A 12,551-nucleotide genomic window follows, 5' to 3' on the forward strand; every position below is an offset into this window, starting at 1 on the left:
AATACTACATAGCAGTGAAAATGAATGAACATGGGTGAATATCACAACTATACTGTTGGGTGAAAGAAGCAAATCACAGAAGAGTTCATATTTCATGATCCCATTTATGCAATGTTCAAACAAATAATGGTTTATTTATGGAGTTATCGTAGGTAGGAACAAAACTGAAAAAAGTCACAAAAATGATGAACAAAGAATGAAGAACACAAAAGGGGAAGGAATTTGGGGAGGGGCATCTAGGGAGGCTCTGTTGTGATAGTGTTCTATTTCTTAGCTTAAGTGGTAGATCCATCTATGTTGACTTTTTAATTGTTCTTCAAATTATGCATATTAATTTTGTATATGTATTATTTTCCATATTTATATACTATATTTCACATAGAAATAAAACATAAAATAAAATATAGAAATATTTTAATATTTTATTCAGAAATATTTTATATTTATATTTTTATAAATAAAATATAAATTATAAATAAAAATATATAGAAATATTTTTATATTTATATTTTTATATTTGTTCTATAGAAATAAAACATAAAAAGCTGATAAATATCTTCTAGCAGATCTACTAAAAAAATACAAGACTAAAACATATGCATATGTAAGTACAACTGCTTGTTCAATGTCTTTTCCTTCATCCATTAAATCATAGCCTGGACGAGAGTAGATTGCAATTCTCATATTCAGTCCTCTGTACCATTTTCTTACAAGGTGCTCCTCTTTAATTCTTCACCTGAACTTGACTGTCATCTGCAAACATTTGTAGAATAGGCTATTTATAGAGTGGAAAATCTTCCTCTTCCATTGGGCTGTGTGCTAGAACTTCAAGTGTTAGTTTAATTGGAAGTTGGAAAACATTTTTCCTTAGAAACAGGCCAGCTAACACACTACTCTTTTTGACCTTTCTTGTCCATGAACTGGTTGAGTTCTCAGTTCAGGAAATTGGAAGTTCACCCGGAAGGAGAGGAGAGTTTCCATCCCTTGTCTTGGGTCCAGGGTCGACTCTCAGGAGGACATTTTGAAACAAATGAAGATGGCCTTGGCCATTTCAACTTTTCAGGGTGCCCTTTGACATAGCCCTGCTCCATGCTTTCAAAGTACTGACTATCTTCCAGTCATCAAAATTCTAAGGCTTAACAGTCAATGATCTTAGCTGTTAGGAAGGAAACAACCTCAATTTATATGAATGTGAATCAGTTTCTAGGTTACAAACCAGTAGCCCACAAACTCAGTGAAAAGCTACAGAATTTCTATACGAGAGGAAAAGAGAGGTAGCAATGTGATTGGAAGGGGGCAGAAGGGAGACTTGTCTTAAAGACTTTTTTTTAAGACTGAGGCAACATTTAAAAATAATTTCTCAAAAATATCAGATTTCTGCCTTCTGAAAAAATCAAAATATCTATCAGTAATTGCACTTGCAAGTACAAATAGCAACAACGGACTGAATAGTACATCCACTATACATTTCATTCATTGCTTATACAACCCCTGATCCAATGGATTTTAATTGCAACCACTAATTGACACAAACATATTTTGGTGTTGCATCAGAGGCCATTGAAGGCACCAAGATGACAAATCAGATTCTTCAGCTTGGAAGTATGGGCCATTCTAGTAATAACTACTTCCAGTCCACCTTAAACATAGAAATCCTTTGAAATTGTCCCAGCTTCAAGATCTCAAACTCTGAAATTTCCTCTTCTGATGATAACATCTTACGTTTCACTCTTTTCATTATCTCATCTTTGGATCTCAGTGTACAGGAGAGATCTGAGCTAGGGACACAGATTTCAGAACTGTCAGCAAATAGGTCGGTAGTTAAAGGGAGTAAATGCCCAGTGAGAACGGTGGAGGGCTGAGGACAGAACTTTGGGGATCACTAACATATAAGGGACAAACAGAAGATACCAACAAATGAAATAAGAAAGAACTGTGAAAGATGTAGAAGAAATAGAGTTTGAGACATAAAAGTAAGGAGAAGCTAGTTTAAGAACGAATGGACCAACTTAAAGAACATTTCAGAGGCCAAGTAAAATAGGAACTGAAAAGCATTCCAATGTCAATTATGTGGCAGTTCTTGCCCAATTTTTTTGGCTAGCTTAGTAGGAGTGAATGTACATTGTATTAAGATGAAGAGTAAAATGCGAAGTGAGGAAGCAGTGACAAAAGAATATTGTCTAAGAAAAGCCTGGCTGTAAAGAGAAGGAGGCAGGGCAGTTAAGACAAAAGGGTGAGGGGGAAATTTCCTCATGGAAGTGTGAGGAAGATGTGTGGAGCCACATGGGTTTGCAGTTATATGAAAAAGATACACGTGATGTCTACTGTCACCAGCCATTGTCACTCAGCCCCTAACTCACTCTTCTGGACTCTTGGGTTTGTGAGGCAAACCAGTTCTTTGTCAGCTGGCTCCTTACATTGCACCTTTGAGCACTAAAATGCAAGCCTGGAAGGCTAGTTTAGGAAAAATGATTTGTCTTTCCTGTCAGCCAGTTTGTCAGCATCACCTCAGCAACAATCTGTCACCTTGGCAGAAGCAGGTGGTTCCAGTCTTCAGCTATTTTTTTTCGGCCCTCCTAGAATAAGCCCCACTGGGACCCCTCAAAAGTACCAGCATCAGCGGGGCAGTAGCCCCTCTTCAGAAGCCTTCCTCCAAGCTTCTAGATTTTAATAACCCCAATATCTTCTCTAGGGGTGATAGTTGCTTCCAGGTTACCTCATGGCCCTTTATACTTTTTCAGCTCTCCAACACTTGTTTAATTAAGTCTTTATATTAAAAAAAATAGCATGTGTGGGCTACTATTTCCCCAACTAGACCCTGAATGAAACAACCAGGGCCTCCATTTCTGGTGGTAACCAAGGATGAGAGCTGTAAGCGGGCTGGACTTACGCGCTTCCAGTTGGTATGAATTGAATGTCTTTCTAGGTCAGAGTCAGTGACATTAAGAGCTGTACATGCTTCCTGGGCCATGCACTACTCCCCCCCCCCCCCCAAAAAAAAAGAGCTGTACATGTTTACCATAGTTTTAAAATAGTATTTTAAATGCAAATGAAAATTTATAGATGTTGATGAATTATGCATTAAAGATACTGCACTTAAAAATGTGTTTTATTTTTTCCCTCATGTAGGTATTAATGTAAAGCATATTGAACCAAAATGTTATAGTTGCTTTATTGGTGGTTAACTTCTTTTGTTCCCGAACCCCCATTCACTCATCCTGCTATTCAACGTACATGAAAATGTCTATTTGGCCTTTGTATTTCTTAACCAATGGATTTAGGGCCATGGACACTGGTGATTAAAATGTGAAAGCTGTGGTTTCAGTGCTGTTGCTGGTTTCAAAATTTTCTTCCAGTTCACAGAGAAGATAATCATGAGATGCCGGGGAAAACAATTGCTTTCTTAATACTGTTAGAGGAGTCATTGCTCAGAAGCCAAAATCAAAGACACTGACGCTTTCAAACAGAAACCTCCTGTGAGAAGAGGTGTGACACAATGTGACAAGGGAACTTCAGTGTAGGTCAAAGTGCCTTTGAATGAGAAATCCACTTTTGCCATCTTAAAACAATTTCTCAAACCCTCAAAATTAGGTTAGATCAATTTTTATTTAACAGCTAAGGGGAAAAAATGCCTCAAAACAAAGCAAAACTACTGACCTAATTCCTACAGAAAGGAAGTAATATATATGTTGAGTGTGGTTCTGAGTCACACTGGGGTTTATTTACCATATCCTGAGTGATCTTTCACTAGCTGTGAGTTTGTTTCCTCTTTAGAAAAACAGGAATTAGAACAGTGCCTCCCTCAAAGGGTTTCTGTGAAGGTCAGTTGAGATAATGTATGTGGAGTGCTTCCCCACAGTGTTAGACAGAGAACATGTTATTTTGAATAGCATGGAGCACATAGCAGGTCCTTATATTTGACGTTCATATATAGAAGACTTCTGAACAACAGGTGACATTACTAGACTTGGGTATCATAAAAAATATTCTTCAAATAATTTGTAATATTAAGTTACTGATACAATTAAGTTATTTTAATATCATTCTCTTAGGTAAGTTAATTTGCAGTTTTAATGTTTCCTACTAATACAATAATCAGATGCAAGATATCAGTGTTTTCACTGGGTTATTCTGTGATCTCCTTTATGGTCAGATAATTAACCAGAGGCACCAACTAAAGGAAGAGGGGCAAATACTATAAATATATTTGATACAAATTTATTTTCAGATATCAGTGTTCTTAAGAAATTATGGTTAGAACACCTTTAAGTAGTGAAAATAAAATGAAAACTCTGGCTTCTATTAGAAAAATACATTTCTCCAATTATTGAAAAAAAATCCAGAATTTACCATTTTAGAAGTTTTAGCATCATAAATAAAACCCCTCACCCCACATTTCACTCTAGCTATGACCCCATTTCTCTGCTCTCTGCCAGAACTTTTCAAATAAATTTTCTACCCTTGCTCTTCTCTACTTCTTACCTCACATCTCACTCTTTCCCTCCACATTATCATCAACAGCCTTCATGAAACACACTGACACATCTGTCCTCTTCATCTTGATGCCTCAGCAGCATTTGATGGCGCTGATCCTCTTTTCCTGGCCTCTGCACACACGTTCTGTTATTCCTTGCATTCCTCCTGTGTCTGCTCCTCTTGGCTGTTTCTTTACTACCACCCTTAAATGTCAACACTTAGCTGGGCTCCCTTCTCTACTTACATGCTCCTCTGAGGTAATCTTAGCTAGTAAAATGACGTTAAATAACATTTACCTACTCATGACTCCCAAACTTGTACCTAGTCCTCCTTGAGCTGTAGACATCACCTACTTGACACATTCATTCAAATTTCTCAAAGACATCTCAAGTTTAACTTTCTAAAATGGAACTCTTAATTTTCTCTACTTTCCCAAACCTATTTCTCCCTCTACATTTATTAAGACAAGTCAGAAATCTACAATTACTATCAAGTAATTCCAAGCAGCAGTGCAATTATAGCTGTTGGGCTGGCTTGCCACACTTGCATAGATTTGGCCATAGGAAGAAAATGAGGCCAGACCTACTTGGGCAATTTTTTACGTACACAAATAGCAAATGCAAGATCAGCATGAAATCACTCCTTGTCCCTAGGATGACCCTGAACCCAAGGGGCCAGATAACAGATGATACAAGCTGTGTCACTGGGGAGCCAAGCAGTTTTATGGCCTGCATTTATACCTGAAGGGGACAAAGCAGAAAGTCCATGTCTTCCCATGGGAATGAGAAACTGTCTCATGGCAGCCTTTTGTAATAGGGAGATGGATGAGAGTGGCCTTGTGACAGCTCCTTGAAGGCGGCCTATCTTGCCATGAAGGACTCCATGGAAGGTTTCAGGAGAGGATCACAAGGCATTCTGCTAAGACTTGGGTCAGAATGTGGTTGAAGTTTGCCTACATGATCTATATGCAATGAGCAAGGTCACCAGGGTGCCCATGTCAGAGCTATTACCCTGTAGTTACCTCTGACTCAATCCCTTCTTCTACCCCCATGTTCAGCCCATTAAGCTGTTGGCTCTACTTCCAGAATATATCTGCTTTGCATCCCTACAACCATTATAAATTCAAGCCTCATCACATCCTATTCGAACTACTATACAGTCATCACTTGTGCCCTCTTATAACTCATTCTCTACACAGCAGAGTAATATTTTGAAAACGCAAATCGGATCACAGTGTACCTTGGCTTACAAAAATGTCAGTGGCTTCCAATTAAACATCAAATAAAATTCACTCTTAACCATCATCTGGCCTCTAATGACCCTTTCAATGTCGTCTCATATTATGCCTCTCAATAATGATGTTTCAGTCATGATGGTGATTTTAGTCTCAGAAGATACCAAATATTCTTTCCCACATCAGGAACATGTGGCACCAGTCTTTTTTAACCTGGCTGGTTCCTGCTAAACAATGAGATCTCAGCTCAAATGTTATCTTTGTAGGGGGGCCTCCTAATCTATTAAAAGCAGTCATTTGGCCCCCAGTTACCCTCTGTCCTATTATCTTGTATAGATTCTAACAGGGATCTGTAATTTTCTTATTCAAATGTCTACATGTATTGTTGGTTTCCCTCTTAAAAGAAGGTAAGCTTCAAAAAAAGCAGGAACTTGTATGTCTTTTTACTGCTATGTCCCTAACACCCTGTCAGACACAATAGATTCTCCAATATTTGTTGAATAAAAAAATAAGTTATTTCTAGTGCATTTTAAATAAAATAAACTAGGGTAAAAATATCAATACTCTATGTTTTTTCCTATCAGTTAAACACAGCAAACATTTTCAAGGTTAATTTCATTTTGCTTTTCTAGTTTACTCCCTTCGATCTTCATGTCAGATTTAATAAAATAACTACTACATAAGCCAGGAGTCATGACTTACACATCCTTGCATGTTTATGGAGTTAAACCAACAATAATCAAATCATTTATTATTTTTAAATGTAAAAATGTGTTTATTCACAATCCTTGAGAAGTTACCATTCCTTCAAAAAATTCTTTATGAACAAAATGCCAAGAAAAATTTCAATAGTAAGCTTATGCCAACCAAAAATATACATTTGACGTATACAAACTTTAAAAAGCATACACAGGCAATGTGAATGTAAATTACCTTTAAAATATTTCCAATGACATAGTTACAACTTAAATTATGTCAAAACAGACATAAATAATAGCATTATCTGATGTATTATGTTTACATATTTAGTCAAAGTGTCATTTATTTCTATGACATTAAAAAAAAGAAATGAAACTACAGATGTCCTTGCCTTGCAGTTCAAATATTGAAAGGGCCACATGATTTTTTTTTAAGTACAGCAAGAACTTTTATTTTACTATTTATATCTGGACCTTCCTATGTTTTTAAGAACATGCACTGTCATTGTTGCAAGAAAAATAAAATAAAAAAACACTATGGAAAAAAGTGAAAAACCGTTTGTTTACTATAATTTTACTCAATCCTCAACAAAATCAAGTAAAGCAATTACGTCAGGGAGTGTTTTGCCTTTTAAATTGATACATAAATTTTAGGGAAAAGAAGAGCTAGCTATTGTATATCATAAAATGTAGCTACGTATATTGACATAATTAGTTCCATCCTGTTAAAGAACTGTGTACTATAAGGCAAAGAAAAGCTTAATATCAATTGATCCTTTCATAACAGAAATCATTTTATTTACTTTGAAATACCCGTACCCGTATTATGTCTTTTTAGTTTTGCTTCCCTAATAAATCATGCACAGAGAATATGTTCTGGGTAAAATCTTTCTCATTTAAGATTGGAAATGCAGAATTTTTTAAAATGACATCAAGAAATTTAATGTCAATTAACTTAAGCCAATATTCATTTACAGTGACAATGTAAAATGAAGTGAAAATCAAATATATATTTTCTTAAATATTACTTTTGATTATTACCAACTTTAAATGTCCAAACCCTGAAGGACTATTTTTATCATATTACCCTTTGTTCACATTCAAACAATATTATCAAACTAGGATATACAATAAGTGTTGAAAGAAACTGAATACTTTAGCATTCCTTTGGGGACATCTACTCAAATTAATTATGCTTACTACTAAGCAATAAATTTCTAATAAGTCATAGAAATAAATAATTCTGAAAAAGGGAACAATATTCTATATCTGAATCTGGCAATCCCTCTTCATGCTCCCTTCATATCCAATGAGAAGTAAAAAAAAAAAAATGCTTTAATATTTTCACATTTAGATCCTGAAATAGACTTAATAAAGCATTCCCAGTGACATTAATAAAATTATTTTAAAGAGTGAAAATCTAAAGAATGCTATGAAGAAAACAGGTAATTAAAATAAACTTATTCAGCAGCATGGCAATGATTTCTTTTTTCTTGAAATGCAGAAGGCAGATGATGAAATTGCACTTAATTCTGAAGCAATTCAGATATATCCTATTATTCCTATTCCCTTCTAATAAACATTTACAAAATGGTTTCTTACCTCCCCTTTACAAAAAGGCTTGGCACAACCATTTATACATTCTGGTTGATTTTTAACATTTGGTAATAAACGAGATCACACAATTTTACCCTATCGATTCTGTTGATCTGTAGCAGAATGCTTTATGACAGAATCAGACAGTTCTAATACAGGATTTACAAATCCGGAATACTCAGAATTGCCATTATCATCCATTTCAGCACTAACAAAATCATTCTCCCACTCCAGCCCATTGGAATCATCAGAGGCTGAGGTAGGATTACTTCCAGTCTTCTTGCTGCTGTACTTAAGTGCTGCCCGGAGAATATCTTCCTCTGTTTTGGAACGTTCTCTCATTGGAAGCATTCTATTCATTCCTATGATGTGAACACAGAGTTTTTAGAAATCTCAGTGAAGATAAAAAGCTAAATTTAAAGCTCCCCAGTTAACCATATATTTTCATTTAACTATCAGACTTGATTTGTGAATTATCTTAGTCTTATAGAGGCTTTTCTAAGGGTCTAATCCTGAAGCATGCCTTAAATAAAAATATTAATACTCACCAAGACACAGTTTGATATAACTTGATCATCTGATAAAGATGACATTTCTAAAGAGCCATAAATAAAACAGAATGGATGGAGGACTTCAATTGCTATAAATTTTATATGGCCAAATCAGTTTATCTTCCAAGGCCCTTTCCTATTCAGATGATCATTTCATTTCCCAGAGAATAATAACAACTATAATGACAATAAAAACACATACACCTTTCCAGCACTTATTAGATTCCAGTTCATGTTGCAAGCATTCCACATATATTAATGATTAATCCAAACAACCCTATGAAGAAAGCACTAGCATTATCCCCATTATATAAATGGAGAGATTGGAACAGAAAGAGCAATGTGATCTGCCTGTTATGTGGCTCGAAAGTAGTGGAACAAAAATATGAAACATGTAATCTGGCTCCAAAGTCTGTGCTCTCATACTATTCTGACTTCATACCACAACAGAAGGAGAAATTTCTAGAGAAAAGCTGATCTAGATCTAATACTGAACAGAAATAAATTGGTTGGTAAAGTGAAAGTATAACAATCTTGGAAGAAAAATAATGTCACTTTACTGACAGATGGAAGGTAGGAAGAACAGAAGAGAAATCTGAATTTATAAGTGTAGAATGAACACCAGTAGTAGAAATGAAATCGAGAATTAGCAAAAGATAATAAGAGAATACCAAGACACATTAACTATTTAATTTTGTTCTCTGACCTTAAAAATAATAGATCCTACAATAATAAAAGAACATTTAAATCCATATGACTGTTGCCTGTCACCCTTAACAAATCACAAACAGCCAAGATGGCAGCTTAGCAAGGTGTGGGATTTAATTTGTCCTCCAGAACAGCTACGAAATAACCAGAAACAGTACAGAACAACTCCTGGGGCCACGTCAGTGACCAGACACACAGCGTACCCCAGTCTGGACCAGCTGGACTGGTTGCGAGCCACCCCAGAACCGTGAGTTCCCCAAGCCACAGTGGCCACTGTCTCTCCCCCACAGGCTGCTTCCCAGAGGGTAAAGGAAAGGGACTTCACCAGCAGCAGGGGCTGAGCAAAACTAAGCTTCAAGTATGGAATTAATTCACAAATTCTGACTATTAAAAATAGGTCCCCAGCTCAGGTGAACCCAGTCAAAGTGATTTTCACCCTGGTGCCAAGGGGGCAGGGCTGACAGAAAAAGAAAAAAAAAGAAACAGAGGTTTTTGTGGCTGTGTTTCTACAAAGGCTTGACTGCCTTTGGATACAGTGGCAGGACTTCTCAGGCTGCAAATACCCCAGGCATAGGCAGAAACAAGCTTGTTTGAGAGCTTGTCTGGAGCTTGTGCCATCCCCAGGGGAGGGGTGAGGCCCAACTCAGGTGGAATCCCTACCTCAAGGAATTCAGACCACAGCGCTTGGTAATTTGAAACCATTAAAACCAGCTTACAACCTCTCCTCTGTCTCCACCACACCCCCAGCAGGGAGAGTCTGCCAAAGTTAAAGGTAATGCATCATCTTGTGATGGTGGGACCTGCAGGCAGACAAGCACCACATACTGAGCAGGATAAGAAAAACAGAGTCCAGAGACTTCACAGGAAAGTCTTTCAACCTGCTGAGTCTTACCCTCAGAGAAAACTGACACAGGTGACTCTTTCCTCCTGACAGGAGGCCAGTTTGGTCTGGGAAAATCTGGCTGGGGTCTATAATACCTGAGTAGACCCTCTGAAAGGTGGGAGGAAAAAGGTACCATACAGGCAGGGCAAGAAACAAGAAGACAAGAACTGAAAAATTCTCCTCTGTTAAACAAAACCTAAGCTAGTGGTCCACAAAAAGCTGAACTGAATGTCAAAGAACAGACAGACAACAAATTCATCCAGCAAGAAAACCCTAGGTAAAAGAAGTGAAAACAATCTCCAGAATAAACTAATTAAGGTAATTAAATGCCTAGACACCAGCAAAAAAAACAAATCACACTAGGAAAATTGAAGATATGGCCCAGTCAAAGGAACAAACCAACAATTCAAATGAGATACAGGAGTTGAAACAATTAATTCAGAATGTACGAACAGACATGTAAAACCTCATCAAAAATCAAATCAATGAATTGAGGGAGGATATAAAGAAGGCAAGGAATGAATAAAAAGAAGAAATTGAAAGTCTGAAAAAACAAATCATAGAACTTATGGGAATGAAAGGCACAGTAGAAGAGATGAAAAAAACAATGGAAACCTACAATGTTAGATTTCGAGAGGCAGAAGATAGGATTAGTGAACTGGAGGATGGAACATCAGAAATCTGACAAGCAAAAGAAAATATAGGGAAAAAATGGAAGAATATGAGCAAAGACTCAGGGAGTTCAATGACAATATGAAGCACATGAATATACGTTTGCAGGTGTGTCAGAAGGGAAGAGAAGGGAAAAGGAGGAGAAAAACTAATGGAGGAAATTATCACTGAGAATTTCCCAACTCTTACGAAGGCTTAAAATTACAGATCCAAAAAGTGCAGCGTACCCCAAAGAGAATAGATCCAAACAGATGTTACTGCAAGACACTTACTAATCAGAATGTCAGCAGCCAAAGAGAAAGAAAGAATCTTGAAAGCAGAAAGAGAAAAACAATCCATCACATACAAGGGGAGCCTGATAAGACTATGCGTAGATTTCTCAGCAGAAACCATGGATGCAAGAAGACAGTGGGATGATACATTTAAATTACTAAAAGAGAAAAACTGCCAACCAAGAATTTTATATCCAGCAAAACTGTCCTTCAAAAATGAGGGGGAAATTAAAACATTTTCAGACAAAAAATCACTGAGAGAATTTGTGACCAAGAGACCAGCTCTGCAAGAAATACTAAAGGGAGCACTAGAGGGAGATATGAAAAGACAGGAGAGAGAGGTGTTGAAAAGAGTATAGAAAGGAAGACTATCAGTAAAGGTAAAAAGAAGAAAAATTAGATATGACATATAAAATCCAAAAGGCAAAATGGTAGAAGAAAGTACTACCTGTATAGTAATAACACTAAATGTTAATGGATTAAACTCCCCAAACAAAAGACATAGAGTGGCAGAATGGATAAAAAACAGGATCCATATATATTCTGTCTACAGGAAACACATCTTAGATCCAAGGATAAACATAGGTTGCAAGTGAAAGGTTGGGAAAAGACATTTCATGCAAATAACAATCAGAAAAGAGCAGGAATAGCAATACTAATATCCAACAAATTAGACTTCAAATGTAAAATAGTTAAAAGAGACAAAGAAGGACACTATGTATTAATAAAAGGAAACTTCAACAAGAAGATGTAACAATCATTTATATTTATGCACTGAGCCAGAATGCTCCAAAATACACGAGGCAAACACTGAAAACGCTGAAAAGAGAACTAGAAACATCTACCATAATAGTTGGAGACTTCAATTCACCACTCTCATCAATGGACAGGACATCTAGACAGAGGATCAATAAAGAAACAGAGAATTTGAATAATACAATAAATAAGCTAGACTTAACAGACATTTATAGGACATTACACCCCACAACAGCAGGATACACTTTCTTCTCAAGTGCTCATGGATCATTCTCAAAGATAGACCATATGCTGGGTCACAAAGCAAGTCTCAACAAATTTAAAAAGATTGAAATCATACACAACACTTTCTCAGATCATAAAGAAATGAAGTTGGAAATCAATAATAGGCAGAGTGCCAGAAAATTCACAAATATGTGGAGGCTCAACAACACACTCTTAAACAACCAGTGGGTCAAGGAAGAAATTACAAGAGAGATCAGTAAATATCTCGAGGCAAATGAAAATGAAAACAGAACATATCAAAACTTATGGGATGCAGCAAAGGCAGTGCTAAGAGGGAAATTTATTGCCCTAAATGCCTATATCAAAAAAGAAGAAAGGGCAAAATTCCTCTATAGGGATTAACTGTCCACTTGGAAGAAGTAGAGAAAGAACAGCAAACGAACCCCAAAGCAAGCAAAAGGAAAGGAATAATGAAGATTA

General features: G+C 36.5%; 1 protein-coding gene across 3 annotated transcripts in view; it reads right to left on the reverse strand.

Moving 5' to 3' along the window:
* Positions 1-6,449: 6,449 nt before the first annotated feature.
* Positions 6,450-12,551, reverse strand: part of AP1AR (adaptor related protein complex 1 associated regulatory protein) — a 94,096-nt gene continuing 87,994 nt past the window's right edge. For all 3 annotated transcript variants that reach the window (XM_077142538.1, XM_077142539.1, XM_077142540.1), the window contains one exon: positions 6,450-8,366. In XM_077142538.1, the coding sequence (XP_076998653.1) occupies positions 8,101-8,366 (266 nt within the window). In that variant the 3' untranslated portion in view covers positions 6,450-8,100. The remainder of the gene's footprint in view (positions 8,367-12,551) is intronic.

The sequence above is a fragment of the Tamandua tetradactyla genome, chromosome 24 (genome assembly GCF_023851605.1).
Source record: "Tamandua tetradactyla isolate mTamTet1 chromosome 24, mTamTet1.pri, whole genome shotgun sequence".
NCBI classification, from domain to species: Eukaryota; Metazoa; Chordata; class Mammalia; order Pilosa; family Myrmecophagidae; genus Tamandua; species Tamandua tetradactyla.